The 19,761-nt window shown below is 36.5% G+C and overlaps 1 protein-coding gene across 6 annotated transcripts in view; it reads right to left on the bottom strand.

Annotated features, from left to right (window-relative positions):
- LOC110466145 (signal-induced proliferation-associated 1-like protein 2) overlaps positions 1 to 19,761 on the bottom strand; it is a 73,140-nt gene that overhangs the window by 12,625 nt on the left and 40,754 nt on the right. For 5 of the 6 annotated variants that reach the window (XM_021522481.1, XM_021522486.1, XM_021522485.1 and 2 more), the window contains 14 exons: positions 19,597 to 19,742; positions 18,351 to 18,542; positions 17,798 to 17,873; positions 17,026 to 17,124; positions 16,419 to 16,522; positions 14,233 to 14,390; positions 13,656 to 13,762; positions 12,841 to 12,975; positions 12,391 to 12,488; positions 11,311 to 11,456; positions 10,609 to 10,723; positions 8,708 to 8,958; positions 5,419 to 5,961; positions 3,329 to 3,579 (listed from right to left, as the gene is read on the bottom strand). In XM_021522481.1, the coding sequence (XP_021378156.1) occupies positions 3,329 to 3,579; positions 5,419 to 5,961; positions 8,708 to 8,958; positions 10,609 to 10,723; positions 11,311 to 11,456; positions 12,391 to 12,488; positions 12,841 to 12,975; positions 13,656 to 13,762; positions 14,233 to 14,390; positions 16,419 to 16,522; positions 17,026 to 17,124; positions 17,798 to 17,873; positions 18,351 to 18,542; positions 19,597 to 19,742 (2,421 nt within the window). The remainder of the gene's footprint in view (positions 1 to 3,328; positions 3,580 to 5,418; positions 5,962 to 8,707; positions 8,959 to 10,608; positions 10,724 to 11,310; positions 11,457 to 12,390; positions 12,489 to 12,840; positions 12,976 to 13,655; positions 13,763 to 14,232; positions 14,391 to 16,418; positions 16,523 to 17,025; positions 17,125 to 17,797; positions 17,874 to 18,350; positions 18,543 to 19,596; positions 19,743 to 19,761) is intronic. The other variant, XM_021522487.1, reaches the window with a different exon arrangement.

The following is a 19,761-nucleotide window of genomic DNA, read 5'->3' as shown; positions in this document are numbered from 1 at the left end:
AATCCAATATACATTCAGTTTTTGTCAACAGCCACTTAATGTAATGCAATCAAGTCATACAGGTATATATATATAATACTTCGATAAACCAACAAGCACAACTGTCACCAAATGTTTACCTGAGAAAAACCCGAGTCTGTCGAGCTCCACGTAAACGCCTGCCAGTTAAAACAGTTGTACACATGTAAACATCCAAACATAGTAGCGAACACATTTTCTATATCTTTGTTTCGCAGGAACAATGAACACCTGTGTTCTTGTTCACAGTAAGTGACCAGATCTTGGACAGGATACATTTTTGATGTAATACAGTAATCTCAAATCCGTAAGGATTAGTTTTAAATGACCCCATTAAACAATCGTCACTCGACTTTTATCTGGAATTTTTGGAACCTGATCAAACTTTTTTGTTGTTTGATAAAAAGTTTGTAGTGTCAAAAGTGTTAAGTTTATTTCAGACTTGGCATCACTCCTGGGGTAATTTAAACGCAACCTTTTTGGCAGGGGAGTGTTTATACCTATAATGTTTCAAATGACTTGTGTGGTCCGGTCACAATTTGTTAAACACCTATCCACATCAGGAGACCTTAAACTTTGTTAGAAAATGTACTAAAATACCAGAACAAGAGGTACACTGGACCTGTATCGCTCATTGGAGGAAAAATAAAGACAATATTGACATATATTTTTTAACAAAAGATTGGCATGACAAGAGGTCAAGGTCACATGTCTTTATTGACTGTAAAGGTTCAGTAACGAAAGTAATGACCCATTATGTTTTATGATGATGCCTTTCACTGTACTTTTAACAAACACGTTTCTCATAAACCTTGTGAAGCTGTCAATAACTGTATTGAAAGGACTGGCCTTAAGCAGTACAATAGCTTAGTGGAAAGTCAATGACCTGAATGTAGTTCAAATACTATTGTGATATTACAACCATGCAGAACAGATAAAATCTTGCATTCATGATGAAAACGAAAATACTAGTGGCATCAACATTTTTACATTTGTGACTTCTTAAAAAAAAAGTTTTTCTGTTTGCAATCAAGTTATGACATATAAGATTTTACAAATGACATCTTACATTTATGTGCAACATACGAGCATACTTGCAATGGTCGGAAAATGATCAAGTTTTCTGCATTGGTCGGAAAATGATCAAGTAGAAAACTAAGAAGTCACATGACCTCTCCATGGTGTACATGTACCTTACATTATCAAACAAATCTCCGGAATAACATTTTTCCATGAAAAACTGTCATGCTAACACCAATTCTTCCATGGAAAGCCATCAAATCACCAAAGACCACAATTGGTTCCTATACCCATAGCAGCCAAATGTGATAATGCTGCAGAAAAATACCTGACAGTCTTCAAGGAATTGTACAGAAGTAACAGTGCTGTGACTATAGGCTAGGCCCGAGGGGAACATACACAGTTAGAAGGACACGGAATACAATACCTATATTTGACTGGTGTTCCCTAACAGTCACGGACATTGATGTTTATGGTATACACACACCATAACAGATGTCCAAACCTGACATTGACGCTAATGTTCTTCCAGACATATATATATATATATACCATTACAATGACGACCAAAGAAGTCAATCGACCTTGAAACATGAAATGTATATTTATACATATTGGGTATACTGAACATGATACGGCTACTGATAAAAGTCTGCTCACTGATTTTTTTAATTACATGAAACATTAGATATATATTTTTAGTGTACTGCAAATATCTACAGTACTATTTTGAGCATTCTTACTTTAACAGAAAGAAATATTCTATACTAATCAAAGCATGGTTAGCTTTACAGATGACATACAATATCAGCGATAAACTTGGTGTATTGGACACATCATAGAACTCATCTGAGCATTGTCAACTTCACATCTTACTCTCGGACTTTTCTAGCAACAACATTTCAATAAATATTATCTATACATTAATAATATTGGAGTTTAAGATAAATAAATCCAACCCTATCAACTAAATCTTTTTTTAAATGTTAGACCTGAAAGAAAGCAGATTTACATGGTCTATTGGCTACATGGAGCCAAGCTAGACAGTTATTATGACAAACTGAATAGCATGTGGTCGCTTATCAACTACAGATCATTTATTATCTGATTAAGTATATACAAAATACTGGTCTGTGATACCAATATAGCTATATGCCAATGCCTACACTGATATCCTACCCATGTTATACTGTACACCTGTACTGGATACAGCAATACCTCAAATAAATGTTACAATACAATACAATGTACCAACACAGAACACAAATACCATACCAAAACGGATTAAATGAAATCAATCTAAATTGGTCACTTTTCATTTTTATATAGATTTTCCATTGATGGTAACAGTCAATTATACCATAGTCAATTTGGTTAATAAATGATGAAATACAATTTAATATTTACCGGGAAACTTATAAACCATATTATTTGTCTAGTTTATAATATTGGACTGTGAACAAAAAATATTTACCCTGAAGCATTCAGATGTGTCAGTTAGAAATCAAAGTAAGTATTACAAAATGAACTTTTTACCTGTTAATGTATATAAGAAGCCATAATTGAAATAAAACTAACACATCGTGGCTCTCCTGTAAAAATACCCTGTCAAATAGCAAATAGGGGAGACAACTCTTACAACCTTAAAAGATTTGGTAGAAATGTGTATAGCCAACACAGTAAAATTGATGTACGATACTAAACTCCTCTCCGGCCTTTATCTGCAAGCCTAGTTTGAACTTGGGTCTCAATTGTTATCAAATGTTCAGTACATGATACATGGAGTTTTGAGCTCAGACTTAAGCAAACTAAGTTTTTGTAATATTAGAACATATTATGTCACTCAAACTGGTTTTAAGATATATAGCTCTTTGGCCATTAGACTGACAGCTTAAACTAAAAGCTATTTGCTATTCACACTGAGACAAAAGAATATCATAAAAATACTCTTAAGATTCAATGTAATGTGTACGAGAAACAATATTTGAGGTCAGGTGTGAAATCAGAATGAAAATTAGTGAGCACTAAAATAATTTGTTGAGGTAGCACTAGACTGAAGATACAACCAGCTTATGATGGGGAAAAAAAAAAAAGTTTCTTAACAGGTTCTGATATAGATCATGCCTGTAGTTCAGTTAAGTTCTTAAAATAGGGACAGTTCCAATGAACAAGAACTGGCAGGAAAAAATAGTTTTTGTGTTTTTGTCTTTGAAAGAATGCAAAAGATAAAAGGATAACATTCAGATGTGCAAAGGACACCTACTCTCACAAGGTGTAATCAAAAACTTACCAATCAGAGCATAATCCCCATTGTCCTTGGACCCTGTACGTTCGTGTCGAATGTCGTCAGAGCGTGTTGACACCAGGTCCGAGCTATGACGTGACGTGCCATAACCCTCATCTATGGAGGACTTGGACAGGATGGGTTCTGTGAAGGCGTGGTGCAACACTGCGGGGGTAGCACTTAAGTTGGAGATACCCTGTCGGAACTCGCGGTACTGGGGGCTGAGACCCTTCAGCGGGGACGCTCGCATGTCGCCTCTGTAACAGTAAACAGCATGTCTGAAATTCTGTCACAGATCTCTTCTTATCTCAAAGTGTCAGCAAGCATGATGAATGGAGCTTTTGTTTGTACGATGACTCGGATACTTTATCATTTGATTTATAAAACAAAACTTAATTCTTCAATCAATGCACAACTATCTAATGCACAAACAACTGTTATATTTATAGCCACACCAAACAGGTTTTTTTCCCCCTTTTCTATTAGTACCTAAATAATTTCTCTTCTATGTTATTTATAAATTAAAATGGGAATAATACAATTATCTAAATAAATTTTCGAACAAACAATTAGTAAATTCTGGCTCTAACAAATGTAATCGACCAGGAGCAATCACTGTCTGTAAGCTTGTATAGTTAATGTGTATGGCGGATGTCAAGCACACTCCAGTCTATACATTAGTCTAATCTAGTATGCAGGGACCTGACATTAGCTCACCAATACAAGTACACCTGTGCAATCTTGACTACTTGACAAAGATAGATTCTCAGCAATATTCTTGATTTGGTACACAATTTGCATTGTTGATTAACAAGATTTATATTCAATACTTTGAAAAAGTTTTATTCAAAAGCCTTTTTGGTATGTAAATCATGCAAAGCTTCTTTTTAATAACAAGAAAAAGCATTTATCGAATCACATATTTTGCTAAAGGATAAATGCTACCTTATTCTTTATAAATTTGATTTGTACTAGTTATTTCCCTTTTAAAATACAATAATAATTGTTTATTAGATTGCATATTTTGCTTAAGGAAAATTGCTACCTTCTACATTATAAATATTGTTTGCACAAGTATTCTCTCTATTAAATAGCATTATCTATTAATTAAACACCACTGAGGAATTATTAATGCCCTTTTTTATGTAACTTTCGAAAGTGTCATCTATTAATCAACAAAGTCCAAATCTCCATTACCAACTATTTTAAAGCTTTGTTAGTGTGGAATTCTCCTGAAAAGGAGTTATTTATCAATAAGGTAGCATATATCCTTAATTTAACATTTGTTATTTAAACACATGAAACATTATTAAAAACTCCAGAGAATCCATCATCAGGATTTTACAATATTGGTTTTTTTTCACTATAAGGAATTAGATTTCTGTTTAAAGTCCATTTTAAGAGTTTGCTGAGCAGAGAGAGACCAGATGAGTTTAAATCATTCCTTATGCTTAGATGCAGATTTAGCCAGCAGCAAAACCAAATGCATGTGCAATTTCTTGAAGATCTTTAGCCTCTAATTGATTTTATTACAAGCAAGAATTTTTCTTTTAGATGAAAATTTTGAATATATATATTTAATTAATCAAAATAAATAATATTTTGAGACATGATTATATACAACAATTGGTACATGTCAAAATATTGATACAGCAGGATATTAGAAATGCACAGGGACATCTGTAGCTGTCAGATGAAACAAAAAATAAGAAGAACACAAATAATAAACATAAGGCATGCATGTACATAAACGATAAAGTACAGATCGACAAGACCTTTTGTAAAACACAATAACGTAGAGGATGTATTAAGTCATTCCCGAAACCAGGGTTTTTCAAACGTCAACTAAAACAATAACAAAACAAGGACTCGTAAAACGTGGGAGAGTCTCCCGGTAAAATAGGAATAGTTTGCCTAAAAAGGAACATCATTCCAAATAAAAACAACTGAAACAAAACTACAGGTCAGAAAGAATAATAATACAGAATACAATTGAGGTGAAGGTCATTATACCAGGCTTGCACGTAGGATGAGGAAGCAGACAAGCAGTGTTAGTTAGCGAGGGTTTGGATGAGTGCGGACGGGTGGGGTAGTACCTAGACTGTGTCGACTTTTTTTGTAGGGGTAGGGTGAGGCAGCCCCTCTGCGTCTCGTATATCAGTTTGGTATTTTCTATATGGACTGGCGGGCTGGCAGGCCCTTGCTCGTTAGAGCTGGTGGAAATGTGTGATTCTCGTCTTTGTTCCTTGGCAACAGCATCAGTGGACAGTGACATTTCACGCAGGTGGTAAGACTCACTTGAGCTTGTTGAAACTCGCGACAGCTCCCTCTGGTGAAGCAAGTTATGCTCCGTCACAGTTGAAATAATCTTGGAGGCCTCTCCTCGCAAGTGCAGATGGTCCAATGACCCTGCTAAATTGATTGGTGAGATGTCCGGAAAAGTGAACAGAAAATCGTCAGAGTTTGCCGATTTTCTCGTTGGTGTTTCTCGTCCTGTTTTTGGAATGTACTCTGTGGACTTGCTGAAGTTTGTCAAAGCCTCTTTCTGACGTTGCTGCACATGCTCATTGGCTTGCATGGCAGCATTGAGGGTGGTCAGGGAGGAGTAGTGGCAGTTAGTGTGAAGTGTAGCAACACCCCTGCCAAAAGCAATGATATGTGACGCTCATCTGATTACATTGTGTCGGATATATAGAGGGCACTGCAAACCAGACGTGGTTGGGTGACTTATAGGGTGTGAGAAACTGATGTCAAACTTACAGATAAACATATAATGTATTGTTTTTTTCTTTCTCACAATTTTCAAACAAATTTTGATGTAAATTTACATATTAATACTGATCTGAGAGTAACAGTACTGTATACTTAGAACTTTTTCGCAGCAGTTTGATTTTTGCCTTTTCACCCATCATTGCAGTGAATATTTGTAAACAACATAGTAAATTTAGAAATTGAATGTGAAGAGCGAATTTAATATTGGGCGAAAATTGATTTTACCGGCGAAGGGCGAAAATGGATTTTTACCGTCGAAGGGCGAAAATGAATTTTACCATCGAAAGGCGAAAATCCAACTGGGAGAAAATTTCCTGGTTTACAGTACATCATTTGAATATTGAACTTGGGAGTGTGATAACAGATAATTTGCATATTGACCTCGAGAGTGATACATGAGAAATGAGAAGATTACAATATCATGTGTATGATAATAGGCTTTGTTTCCAGAGAACAATGGATGTAGAGTTGATACATGTGGGTAATAGTGTGGGTGGTCTTAAAGGAGTCTGGTTTACACGCCACCTGTACAATGTCCATGATATAATATATGTATAAATATATGAATCATAATTATGAAAAGCAGAAAGGAAATCTTCACAAAGACTTAATGAACCTTTTTGACAATATGTAGAATTTCAGATTTAATGCACAGTTAAGATTTCATTTTCATTTTTCAAAAAAAAAAAAAAAAAAAAAAAAAAAAAAAAGAGGCATTAAAATAAGAATAGATATAAATTTTATAAACAACTATATGTAATCTTTGGCCAAATTAAGGAAATTGACATGTTTTGCAATGGTACTGATATGAACTTTTAAAGACGACACCGAAAAGTGAAGATTTCCTTTAATAAATGAGCATGCTATCTATAAGACATATGATTTAAATGGTATAGCTTCTACCAAAGTTTGAAAGATCTTCTTTTCAAATATGAATGCTGCAAAGTCTAAACTTCAAGTAGGTAAATGCTGATAGATCTTATCAGACACATATACTACAACCTCTAACTGTAAGAAGGTACAGTGTATATCCATATGTAAGTACTAACTTTTACTACTGAATTGAGCAAAAAAAGAAATACTACAGACAAAAAAATATGTTAATGTGAAATTATTTGACAATCAAACTAAGTATTAACCTTTATTACTGAAAGGACCTAGTGATTTTACAAAGTACTACGAACATATATACTTATGAGAATTTTAAAGCTAAAGAAGCCATCTCGGGTTGTGTTGAGGATATTTCACATGTAACATAAGTATTATTGACCTTTACTACAGAAATGAGCTAGATAATTGAAGAAATACTACAAATACGCTTATGAGAATTTGAATTTATATTAAAGAGATCAACCTCTGTTTATAATGAGAAAATCTGACTTATAATGGTAATAGCTCTACTGGAAAAATGATGAAACTAAGAAATACAGCCTTGATGAAGCTACAATGGTACAGCCCTACAGGACTTAAAGTTTGCTGTACACCAAATAGTGTATCAATTAACTGATTTATCGCCCCAGAACTGTTAAAGATTTGAACAATGAATGGTAATTAGTCAGAGCTATAAATGAAATTCTACCAGTATTATAAAAAGTTTTTATTTAAAGACTGATGCTGAAGAGATGAAGATGTATCGATGATTTAAGATTGACTTGATACAGCTTGGGGATGAGAGTGAAGCCTGGTGTTGTCGGTGACCACAACAACGGGTCGGTTAATGCACACTGGACAAGTCAGGCCTGAAGATAGTCGTCAGGTTTATTTGTGGAAGTATTCAGCTTTATTCGTGGAATTTTGTTTACAATTCCTGGAATATCTGTATGAATACATGAGTTTTATTATCAATCCTGCAGAATGATCTGACAAGTGACACTGCACTAGTATAGTAAACATTTCAAGATGGATTTTGGCAGTCGCTGTTAAAATAACTTTCAATGTATGTCAAGGTCATTCATTGAAACTACATTCAACTAGTTTTACTGCTCCAAAATATTTTAGTACACGGAGAAAACTTGCATAATGTACATTATTAGACTTCTAATTATTTTACAAAACAAAAAAAGTATCAATACATCTGGTTATAATAATATTCTGTTTAAATAAGATGGATAATATCAGATGTCAGATTAATTACATCAATTTCAGCATATATTTTTTTTATCAAGGTATCTATCTTATTTTACAGAAAAAAATAGCAACTACTTCATCTGTAATAAAAGATCATACTTAACCCCTTCACTACTATAGACCATAATGGACTCTTCCATATAAAAAGTATGGTAGAGTGTATTTAAGTTACCTAGGGGTGAAACGGTTAACATGGTTCTGGAATCCATGTTTATGACTGAATCTTTTTTTAATCCTTCAACACTTATAAATCTCACTGCAATGGAACCTAGTAACATTGAAATCTCAAGATGGTTTTGGATAACAAATGTAAACAGACATTGGAAAACTGTTTATTTTTTTAGTCTATAGAGTATTGAGTCAATATTAATATTTCACATTGTATCTAGGTATAGCTATGATATTGTATAAAACCTGAAATAAGAACTTGTACACCCTACAAACACCAGTAACGACAGGTAAATACCGTGTTAGTCGGACTCATACCTGGGGGTTCCATCCTCAAGTGGATGTATAACAACGACCTTGACCGTGACTGAAGTCCTCAAAAGGTCAACCATCTGTTCGTGGATCAATGTCGCCGAGGATATCTTACAGATTTCCACTAATCGACTGCCCTTCCTAAGCCCCGCCTCCCAGGCAAACCCGCGGGCCTCCACATCAGTGACAATGCCCTCCGTCTGTATGTGGAAGCCGAGCTGGCCGAGACCGTTCCGACGTAATGTCATGTCTAACGTCTGCAGAAAAATGTACAATTGAAATTATATTTTGAAAACAGTTTCAAGTCAGTAGAATAATATGTTTAAAAAAATTTTCTTTTGGTACTTAGTTGAAGATGTTTTAGGTAGATTAATAATGGCTACTAGTAACAGTAATAGTATTGAAGAAACATTTCAAATGCACCTCAACTTTCTTCAAAACATAAACTGGTAGATACGACAAATTCTCATGATCATAATACGACAAATTCTCATGATCAATTCTCATGATCAAGATACGACAAATTCTCATGATCAGGGTTGTGCTTACATAACTGACAGATATCTCGACACAGGAAACCTGGATAAACGTGAACACTGTCTCAACATCTGTAATACACCGAAATGTTAATGCTGTGTAGAGTGATATCACTGATAAGCTTTTCCATTGATGATGATAAGAGGTCTTGGCAGGTGTTAACATCTATTCGTGATTACTAGCTTCACTGTGAGACCCATGATGGTAACATGCTATTATATCATAGCCACCTGTCACACTAAAATGTAACACAACACCAAGTTACACAACCTCTGTGTCTGTAAAGCATAGAATTCAAGGGTTTAAATATCGCACATAAACCGTCATTGTGGAGATAATACTTCAACACTTTAATTGTCAAAATGTCAATCCATGGTTAAGTGATCTTACAGGGCTGATATTAGACAGATGCAATTCAATGACTTTTCAGGACACTGTTGGCCAAAAGAATTTCAGATGTTTGTAAGAGGACTAATTGGGTTTTTTCAAAAGAAAGAAAGTCTGGGTAGAGGTCACACTTGTGTGTTTAGAACAAGATGTATATCTACCTCACAGCCCTGAAATACAACAGTTTAGAACATATCTCATGTCTACACTTGTATATGTTAAGTACAGCTGGTGAGACAGTCTCGTACAGATCTCACTACACTTGTATATGTATAGTATAGTACACCTACCTCACAGCCTTGTGAGACAGCAGACAGCCTCGTACAGATCTCACTACACTTGTATATGTATAGTATAGTACACCTACCTCACAGCCTTGTGAGACAGCAGACAGTCTCGTACAGATCTCACTACACTTGTATATGTATAGTATAGTACACCTACCTCACAGCCTTGTGAGACAGCAGACAGCCTCGTACAGATCTCACTACACTTGTATATGTATAGTATAGTACACCTACCTCACAGCCTTGTGAGACAGCAGACAGTCTCGTACAGATCTCACTACACTTGTATATGTATAGTATAGAACACCTACCTCACAGCCTTGTGAGACAGCAGACAGCCTCGTACAGATCTCACTACACTTGTATATGTATAGTATAGTACACCTACCTCACAGCCTTGTGAGACAGCAGACAGCCTCGTACAGATCTCACTACACTTGTATATGTATAGTATAGAACACCTACCTCACAGCCTTGTGAGACAGCAGACAGTCTCGTACAGATCTCACTACACTTGTATATGTATAGTATAGTACACCTACCTCACAGCCTTGTGAGACAGCAGACAGCCTCGTACAGATCTCATTACACTTGTATATGTATAGTATAGTACACCTACCTCACAGCCTTGTGAGACAGCAGACAGCCTCGTACAGATCTCATTACACTTGTATATGTATAGTATAGTACACCTACCTCACAGCCTTGTGAGACAGCAGACAGTCTCGTACAGATCTCACTAATTTCTTCCATCTCTCCACTCTGAGGTTTGAACAGCACACTCTCTCCTTGATTGTAGAAAACTTTCACACTGAAACAGAGATCATAAAAAATAATAGTTTCCTTATTTCTTTAGTAATGCAGCTATGACAAAAACTAAACTTAAAGAAAGGATATAAACCACGGAGCATCAATATCTGGATTCCATAGTTTTATTACCGGTTTACATGCTGCAACCAGCTAGGTTAGATGAAATCAGAACTGTAACAAGTTTGATATACATGAAAAACTATTATCAGTGATAAGTCAACAGAACATTGAATTACACAAATTTCTGAATTATTCAGGATTGAACTATAAGAAGATGATATTATGGTTATAGATCAAAGACATCTTACAGGCTCCTCTGTGTCCAAATAGTCCATACAGCACAATAGCTGTGATTCAATCCTTTGTTCTAGAATATTGTTTTTCTCAACAGATGCTTACTTTTCCCCAAGCTTCATGCAACACTCCGATCACTCTAGTTTTATTTTCGACTACTATTACTGAAATGCTGTTTTTTTTCAGTTTTGATTATCTCAAGTGTATAAAAATATCCAAGTAAAATGCTGAAAAATTAATTGACCTAATTTACATCAAAACAGATGCTATTAATTTTACACAGGCTGGCCTTACCTTGTGGCCTGAGATGTCCAGCCTATGATGGCTCCACAGTGGACAGTAAAGATGACCAGCTTACTGCTCTCTTCTGTGATGACCAGCACCTCGTCAGAGATACCAAGGATACCGTCTACCTGGGTGGACTGTCCAAAGTCTTCTGCCTGCAACCAAAAGGGGGGAGTTTGTAAAGCTTTACTCAACTAATTCATACTAAGTCATGACGGAAAACTGCAGAAGAAACCTTGGATGAAATGTATACTGTATTTGCTGTAATAAAAGCCATGGCTTGTCTATTGTTATCTTAACAAACATCCCTTCAGCCAATTTTTCAAGGACCCGGGGAATTACTTACAGTAAATATGGTAACTTCTTTTTCCAAGCACCCTGTGTACTTATTACAGTAAATATGGTAACTTCTTTTTCCAAGCACCCTGTGTACTTATTACAGTAAATATGGTAACTTTTTTTCCCCAAGCACCCTGGGGCACTTATTACAGTAAATATGTTAACTTTTTTTCCCAAGCACCCTGGGCACTAATTACAGTAAATATGGTAACTTCTTTTTCCAAGCACCCTGGGTACTAATTACAGTAAATATGGTAACTTTTTTTCCCAAGCACCCTGGGGCACTAATTACAGAAAATATGGTAACTTTTTTCCCAAAACACCATTGACCCTAATTACAGTGAATATGGTAACTTCTTTTTCTAGCCCCCTGCACACTAATTTCAGTAAATATGGTAACTTTTTTTTAAAAATAAGTCTCATATGTTTGGTATTTTATGTATATATATATATAGTTTGTATTATATGTATATATATATAGTTTGTATTTTATGTATATATATATAGTTTATATGATATGAAATATTCTTCTTCTCCTTTCTTTCTTTTCGAGTGCAAACACTAAACAGTTATTGGCTGACACCAATATTTAGCACCTACGGCTTTCCCACAGATTGACAATATCAAACGGGTTACTGTTCAGAGGTCGAACACGAATGATCGTCACCTGGTAACCAGTCAAGATTTGTACCCACACCTACTAACTGATCACTTGATTGCTGTCAGACGTGTATGTACAGTAACACTTACAACAATACTCCAGGAGATGGCGCCACTAGAGAACATGTCGGGGATGACTTTCTGTTTACTCTTCTCCTTCTTCTTACCACTGCCAAGTCCAAACTTACCTGTTAAATAAAAAATAAAACAGACATTGAGACAAAAACGAAACTATGACTTCCAAACTATAAACTACTTTTATAGTTTTGAAAGAGGATCGCCACAGCTAAAATGAAAATATCAGAAGAGCATCACTGAAGAATTATGTTCAGATTATTATATTTTTTAAATTTATTTTAGGTTATGGTCCAAATAAATGATTGAGGTTTTTTTTTAAACTCGTCAAAACAAAACACTCAAAGCAGTCAAATTTGGAGGAAATTGAAGTCAAATCCTTTTTGTAATATGGTAAAAATAAACTCAAATTATATTGAAGAAAGAAAAAATCATGTTTGTGTACACACAAACACTACGACTTACTGAGTTTGGACCCGGTGTCGGGAGCGTTGGACGTGACATGATTGAGGGCTAAATCTTTGAGGTATTCTGTCCGGGTCCTGGTTGCCATCGCCAGGAACTTCTCAGACTTGTGGGCAGCATGTTCAGCGTTTATCACTGAAATCATCATCATAAATGTTCACACATGACTAATTGACAGATTTATATATTGTGAGTAAAAAGAAATCTCTCTATGTTTACTGTTAATATTGTCATTTTCATCAAAACTCTTCATCACAATTGAGATTTTCTGTGAGGATTCTAATTCAGCTTTATATCTGCAAGAATTTTAATTCATAAAATAAACGATAACAAACAGATACACCCACAAACAAACAATTTGATTTTTTTTACAGTTTTTATGCTAATATTAGTAACTCGTAGTAATTTATTTTACGGGTAAAGTTTTCTGAACATTACAACTACAGTGGAGTCTAAATTATCTGGCTACCTTCACCTCAAACATAAGTGTCATTATGAGCTGAATGATACACTTTGGAACACACTCAAGTAATTAGCTAAAAGTCAATCTATGGCCTAAAACACTGAATGGAGAGTGGGTAGCTATAGGTAGATCAGTGGTGGCTGAATTAACCAGGTTAACTGGATATATCTATTTTACATAAAAAAGAAAATCAACCATGGAAAAACTCTCATTTACATGTAAATGACATCACTTTGGACTATGATATATTGTATTTTTTATTACAGGTAATTTTATTCATGCCTTAGATGTTTGGAAGTACTAGAAAAAATACACAAACTTCTGGGGCTGAAGCTTTCACTAATGTACTTACATTTTGCCAACAAAAAGTCGGCGAAATCTTGGGATTTACTAAAGAAGGCATTTTCTGGTATATGGGGACCAAAGGGCGGGACATCTTTGGAACGACTAACAGCAACACTGAAAGACAAACAACACAACTTATCAACATGTTGACTGAAGTTATATCTATCTGTACATAAACTCTATCTGTATAAAGATACAACTGTATGGAATATCTCATGAAATTTCAGAAAACCTGAACTTTCTCATTTAAATCTTCTTGTCGGAGGTTTGAAATTTGTTTTACTTCTCATAAACATTTTTCAGGAAATCCAGGACATCCCATAGATCTTGTAAAAGCTTTGACTTTTTCTGAAAATTTAACTTTGATGACAGACAACAAACATTGCTTGGAGTAAGCGCCAACGATTGTTGACTAGGTTTTGTTTGGTCTGGTTTAATTTTGTTTAATGCCCTATTAACAGCTAAGGTCATTAAAGGACAGGACGTGGATTGTTGACTAAGGTAAATTAATGAGAATTTCCATGATTTCAATTGCATATGGTTCTTACTTTCAGAAATATGAATCTATGAAATATGAAAAATACCTGTAATGGACATTTTCTGTACAAGGATTGTGACAGCGGACAATGATAAAGGCATGCTGGAACTGGGACCGCACCACTTTTGGCGTAAATGGCAATGCTCCAGGTTCTTGAAATACAATGGTTACAATATCGTTTCCTATGTGGCGTTTGCGTAGCAACTGCAAAAGAGATAAGAAATGCAATGAAATCACCATGTCATTTTTGTAAAATGAGAACATGAGAATTTCTCTTCAAGTTTCTACACATTATAATGTATTTGTACACTTTCTTTTCCCGTTATATTTTCTCATGAATTATGACTAGAACTAACAGACTTCAGATTGTATTTTGACATGATGTGGAATAGATGACAGTTATGCTTGTTAAAAAGTTTATAGACTTACCTGTTGTTTCATTAGCTGTGTAGGAGAGGATTCACACCTGTTTCTAAACTTACCTGTTGTTTATTACTAGCTGTGTAGGAGAGGATTCACACCTGTTTCTAAACTTACCTGTTGTTTATTACTAGCTGTATAGGGGAGGAGGTGTCACAGACTTACCTGTTGTTTATTACTAGCTGTGTAAGGGAGGATTCACACCTGTTTATAGACTTACCTGTTGTTTATTACTAGCTGTGTAGGGGAGGAGGTATCACAGACTTACCTGTTGTTTATTACTAGCTGTGTAGGGGAGGATTCACACCTGTTTATAGACTTACCTGTTGTTTATTATTAGCTGTATAGGGGAGGAGGTGTCACAGACTTACCTGTTGTTTATTACTAGCTGTGTAGGGGAGGAGGTGTCAGACTTACCTGTTGTTTATTACTAGCTGTATAGGGGAGGAGGTGTCACAGACTTACCTGTTGTTTATTACTAGCTGTGTAGGGGAGGATTCACACCTGTTTATAGACTTACCTGTTGTTTATTATTAGCTGTATAGGGGAGGAGGTGTCACAGACTTACCTGTTGTTTATTACTAGCTGTGTAGGGGAGGAGGTGTCAGACTTACCTGTTGTTTATTACTAGCTGTATAGGGGAGGAGGTGTCACAGACTTACCTGTTGTTTATTACTAGCTGTGTAGGGGAGGAGGTGTCACAGACTTACCTGTTGTTTATTACTAGCTGTGTAGGGGAGGAGGTGTCACAGACTTACCTGTTGTTTATTACTAGCTGTGTAGGGGAGGAGGTGTCACAGACTTACCTGTTGTTTATTACTAGCTGTGTAGGGGAGGAGGTGTCACAGACTTACCTGTTGTTTATTACTAGCTGTGTAGGGGAGGAGGTGTCACAGACTTACCTGTTGTTTATTACTAGCTGTGTAGGGGAGGAGGTGTCACAGACTTACCTGTTGTTTATTACTAGCTGTGTAGGGGAGGAGGTGTCACAGACTTACCTGTTGTTTATTACTAGCTGTGTAGGGGAGGAGGTGTCACAGACTTACCTGTTGTTTATTACTAGCTGTGTAGGGGAGGAGGTGTCACAGACTTACCTGTTGTTTATTACTAGCTGTGTAGGGGAGGAGGTGTCACAGACTTACCTGTTGTTTATTACTAGCTGTGTAGGGGAGGAGGTGTCACAGACTTACCTGTTGTTTATTACTAGCTGTGTAGGGGAGGAGGTGTCACAGACTTACCTGTTGTTTATTACTAGCTGTGTAGGGGAGGAGGTGTCACAGACTTACCTGTTGTTTATTACTAGCTGTGTAGGGGAGGAGGTGTCACAGACTTACCTGTTGTTTATTACTAGCTGTGTAGGGGAGGAGGTGTCACAGACTTACCTGTTGTTTATTACTAGCTGTGTAGGGGAGGAGGTGTCACAGACTTACCTGTTGTTTATTACTAGCTGTGTAGGGGAGGAGGTGTCACAGACTTACCTGTTGTTTATTACTAGCTGTGTAGGGGAGGAGGTGTCACAGACTTACCTGTTGTTTATTACTAGCTGTGTAGGGGAGGAGGTGTCACAGACTTACCTGTTGTTTATTACTAGCTGTGTAGGGGAGGAGGTGTCACAGACTTACCTGTTGTTTATTACTAGCTGTGTAGGGGAGGAGGTGTCACAGACTTACCTGTTGTTTATTACTAGCTGTGTAGGGGAGGAGGTGTCACAGACTTACCTGTTGTTTATTACTAGCTGTATATGGGAGGAGGTGTCAGACTTACCTGTTGTTTATTATTAGCTGTATAGGGGAGGAGGTGTCAAAGACTTACCTGTTGTTTATTACTAGCTGTGTAGGGGAGGAGAGTCGACACATGGAACATGATCTCACAGTTACTAAAGGTAGCATAATAGGAATGCGTTCCTGTAGAATCGGCTGTAAACAAATTAGAAACAAAATTAATTAGTTCAATACAACTCAATGATTCTAAATCTGATTCATCCTGATGATAATACCCAAGTGACAAGTCAGAAGAAATGAAAAGCTATTTTTCTCTCTCAATCTTATAGCAATCACATAACACCTTGGCCTTTAACTATAATAATACTGTGACTGCAACACAGATAATTTATATTGTTCTGACACGAGTTTACCAAAATTGTCAACAAACTCAGGTAAATTAATGTTTACACTTACAAAAATACAAAATTAAGATAATGTATAAAACAGTTTTTCCTTTACATGACATTTTAACTCATTTACCCCTGAAATTTCATAATGAACTATTCCAACCTTTGAACTGAAAAAGTTCAAATGTGTCTTCAGGGGTCGATGAGTTAACTAAATGATTCCGATCATGTTAATTAATTGTATAATTAACATTCCCATTAATCAACTTTTTAGAACCCTGTTTTTCATTGCTGGGTGTTCACACTTACTTTTGTTGTCTAATTGGGCCCTATATTTCTCTAAACCTTTTAATCTCACTTTCTGGGCTATACAATTCAAAAATTCCTCGAATGCTGGTCCAGAGTGTTCTGCAAGAAGAAAAAAACATTTTATAAACTTAATTCACACTTGCATCCTAACAAATCACTTCAAATGGGTGGTCGGCTAGTGTAGTGGAAAGTGCTCTCTCCTTTCACCTCGGCGACTTGAGTTTGATTCCCCGAGGGGACATAAAAAGGTACAGAGTCACACCCCTGGTTTCCTCTCGGCACTTTGGTTTCCTTCCACATTAAGACTCCCAGCGCGTTAACATCTGGGCGAACAAGAGGGATTAATACAAGTTGAATAACTTGTTCATAATTGTTGTAAAACAATAACTAAAGTATATATTAAATCTGTTCAAATCAGAAACATTAAGTGTGACAATTAACTACTGACACATGTGTGTAGCGTAACAATAACAGCTGATATTGTGGTATGTAGTTGGAAGCTGGGTGGTCGGGTGGTGCAGTGGATAGCACACTTGGCTTTCAACAAGGTGACCGGGGTTTGATTTCCCGATCGGACATGAAAAGGTATGGGGTCACGTGCCCGACCATGTGGGTTTTCTCCGGGTACTCTGGTGTCCTCCCACACTAAGACCCCACCCCGCGCGCCAATATCCGGGCCAACAAGATTGATTAATATAAGTTGACATAACTTGTTTCATAATTATTGTAAAATAAATCAAGTTTATATTTTAAAGTAGGAAGCCCTATTTACCATTGCTGTACATTTCCTCCTCCGTGGACTGCCCACTTCTACAATACATTACTCCGATTTTGTACGTTTTCGACACCTGTTGTGGAAAATACAAGTTTACAAAGATTATTATCATACTTCACTTTTATGATATTCAGTAATATTGGAATTCATTTATATATATATAAATATGTGTACATCTTTATTCTCTTATCGTCTCTTCTCTAAAATGAATCCTAGAACAGAAAATCATAACTGTGACGTCATGATTACATCACGAAGACAGACTCATCCACATGAGATCCCAAAAATTGTTTCAGTAACATCGTGAACAGCTTTGAATAAATTACATACGTGACCAAGATTTCCAGAGTACTATTCTATCAATACGATATCATCAGGATACACCCAAAACATGAAAATACAAATCAAATAAATGACCAATTGCTGTTTTTTAAGAATTTCACAATATATAGATTTTACAATATTTTTTTAAACTGTCATGGAACACTAACATATTTTACCTTGAATAGTGTTAGCAATTGTGTCACAATATTTAACCTTATGACCTTACCCCTTGTTCATCCAGCCTGAGGAGCTGGTCGGATGTTTTCTGACTAGAAAGAGATTGTTTAAGACAGGAAGCCTGGAGCTCTGGTAAGGCGAAATCCAGGATATCTTTGACAGGAACCCCACGGGAGCTGTTCAGCCGACCCCCTGACGACGGAATGGCATCCTCAAGGATTGACCCTCGCAAGGTGGTCAACTGGTGAAATAAAAGGACAAAACTAAAATAACACTGAGTTTATTGAGCAAAACTTTAACAGACATTAGGTAAACCTAAGGTTTCAGAAAATACTATTAACATTCACCAAGTACAAGATGGGTAAAACCAGTGACAACTATCACCTATGTACAGTAAGAGTTATATTAGGTAGTAGAGAAGTGAGGGTTATATTTGATAGATAGTGGAGATTTCCCTTTGAGATAAAGAAATCATTTCATGTAGTGTCGATGTTTGGTTTGGTTTAATTTTGTTTTGAGTCCTATTAGCAGCTAATTAAGGTCCTTTAAGGACATGCCTCCATGTGTAGTGTATGTGTGCTTGCGTGTGTGTATGCAAGAGATGGGGTATGTTGGCGTGCTTGCCTCCTTGTGATAGCGCGGATCTGATGCTGTAAGCTGGTCCAGCTTCAATATTTCTTTATCCCTAAACAATGACTTAATGGGTTTTTTTTGTGGGTAGTTCTTCCTTCCTTCTGTCTAAGTGGAAAGAAATATGATCCTTCTTACTTTGTGTATGGGGTACAGGTTTGTGGGGGTAGATTTCTCTCCCTTTGCATTCAAAACAACAGACAAATGACCAGAAAGGTACGTGGATGTCCCACTTCCCTTTGTATAGAGGACAGATATATTTGGGTACTCTTTCCCAGCTGTGAGAGCAAGAGATGTAAAAACATGTAAACGCAGGACACAAAAAGATAGAGACAGGTTTCTCTTTTCTTCGTGTAGGGAACAGAGATATATAGACATACTTGTGTAGGTACTTCTCTTTCCTTCTGTGTGCAGGGTACTGAGATGGACTACTAGACAAGTGAGTAGTCCCCTCTCTTTCTGTTTTTAAGAGACGGAGACATGGACACACAGGAATTGTATGGGTACCCCAAAATCTCCTTTTCATGTGGCGGGGGCATGGGTAGTCCCCCTTCTTTATGGGAGTATATACGTAGGAGACAGAAAGATGGACGGAGATGTACAGGCGAGTACGCTTCCTTGGTGGACTGGGGAGCAAAGATACAAACAGATTTCTAAGTGTGTACCTGACTGGTTCTGAAGATGATTCTGTAGTGGTACTGGCCATATTCAGCCTTTCCTAGGTTGTTTTCTCGGTCATCCAACTTTTCCCTCCGCAGACTGACTGCAACTGGACCGAGGTTCTCGTCTATTCCGAAGTAGTTCTGGTGGTCTGCAATCAAAAGTATACA

The sequence above is a fragment of the Mizuhopecten yessoensis genome, unplaced genomic scaffold (assembly GCF_002113885.1).
Source record: "Mizuhopecten yessoensis strain PY_sf001 unplaced genomic scaffold, ASM211388v2 scaffold11119, whole genome shotgun sequence".
In the NCBI taxonomy this organism is placed as follows: Eukaryota; Metazoa; Mollusca; class Bivalvia; order Pectinida; family Pectinidae; genus Mizuhopecten; species Mizuhopecten yessoensis.
The sequence above is the reverse complement of the archived record's forward strand: the minus strand, read 5'-3'. Positions and strand labels throughout refer to the sequence as shown.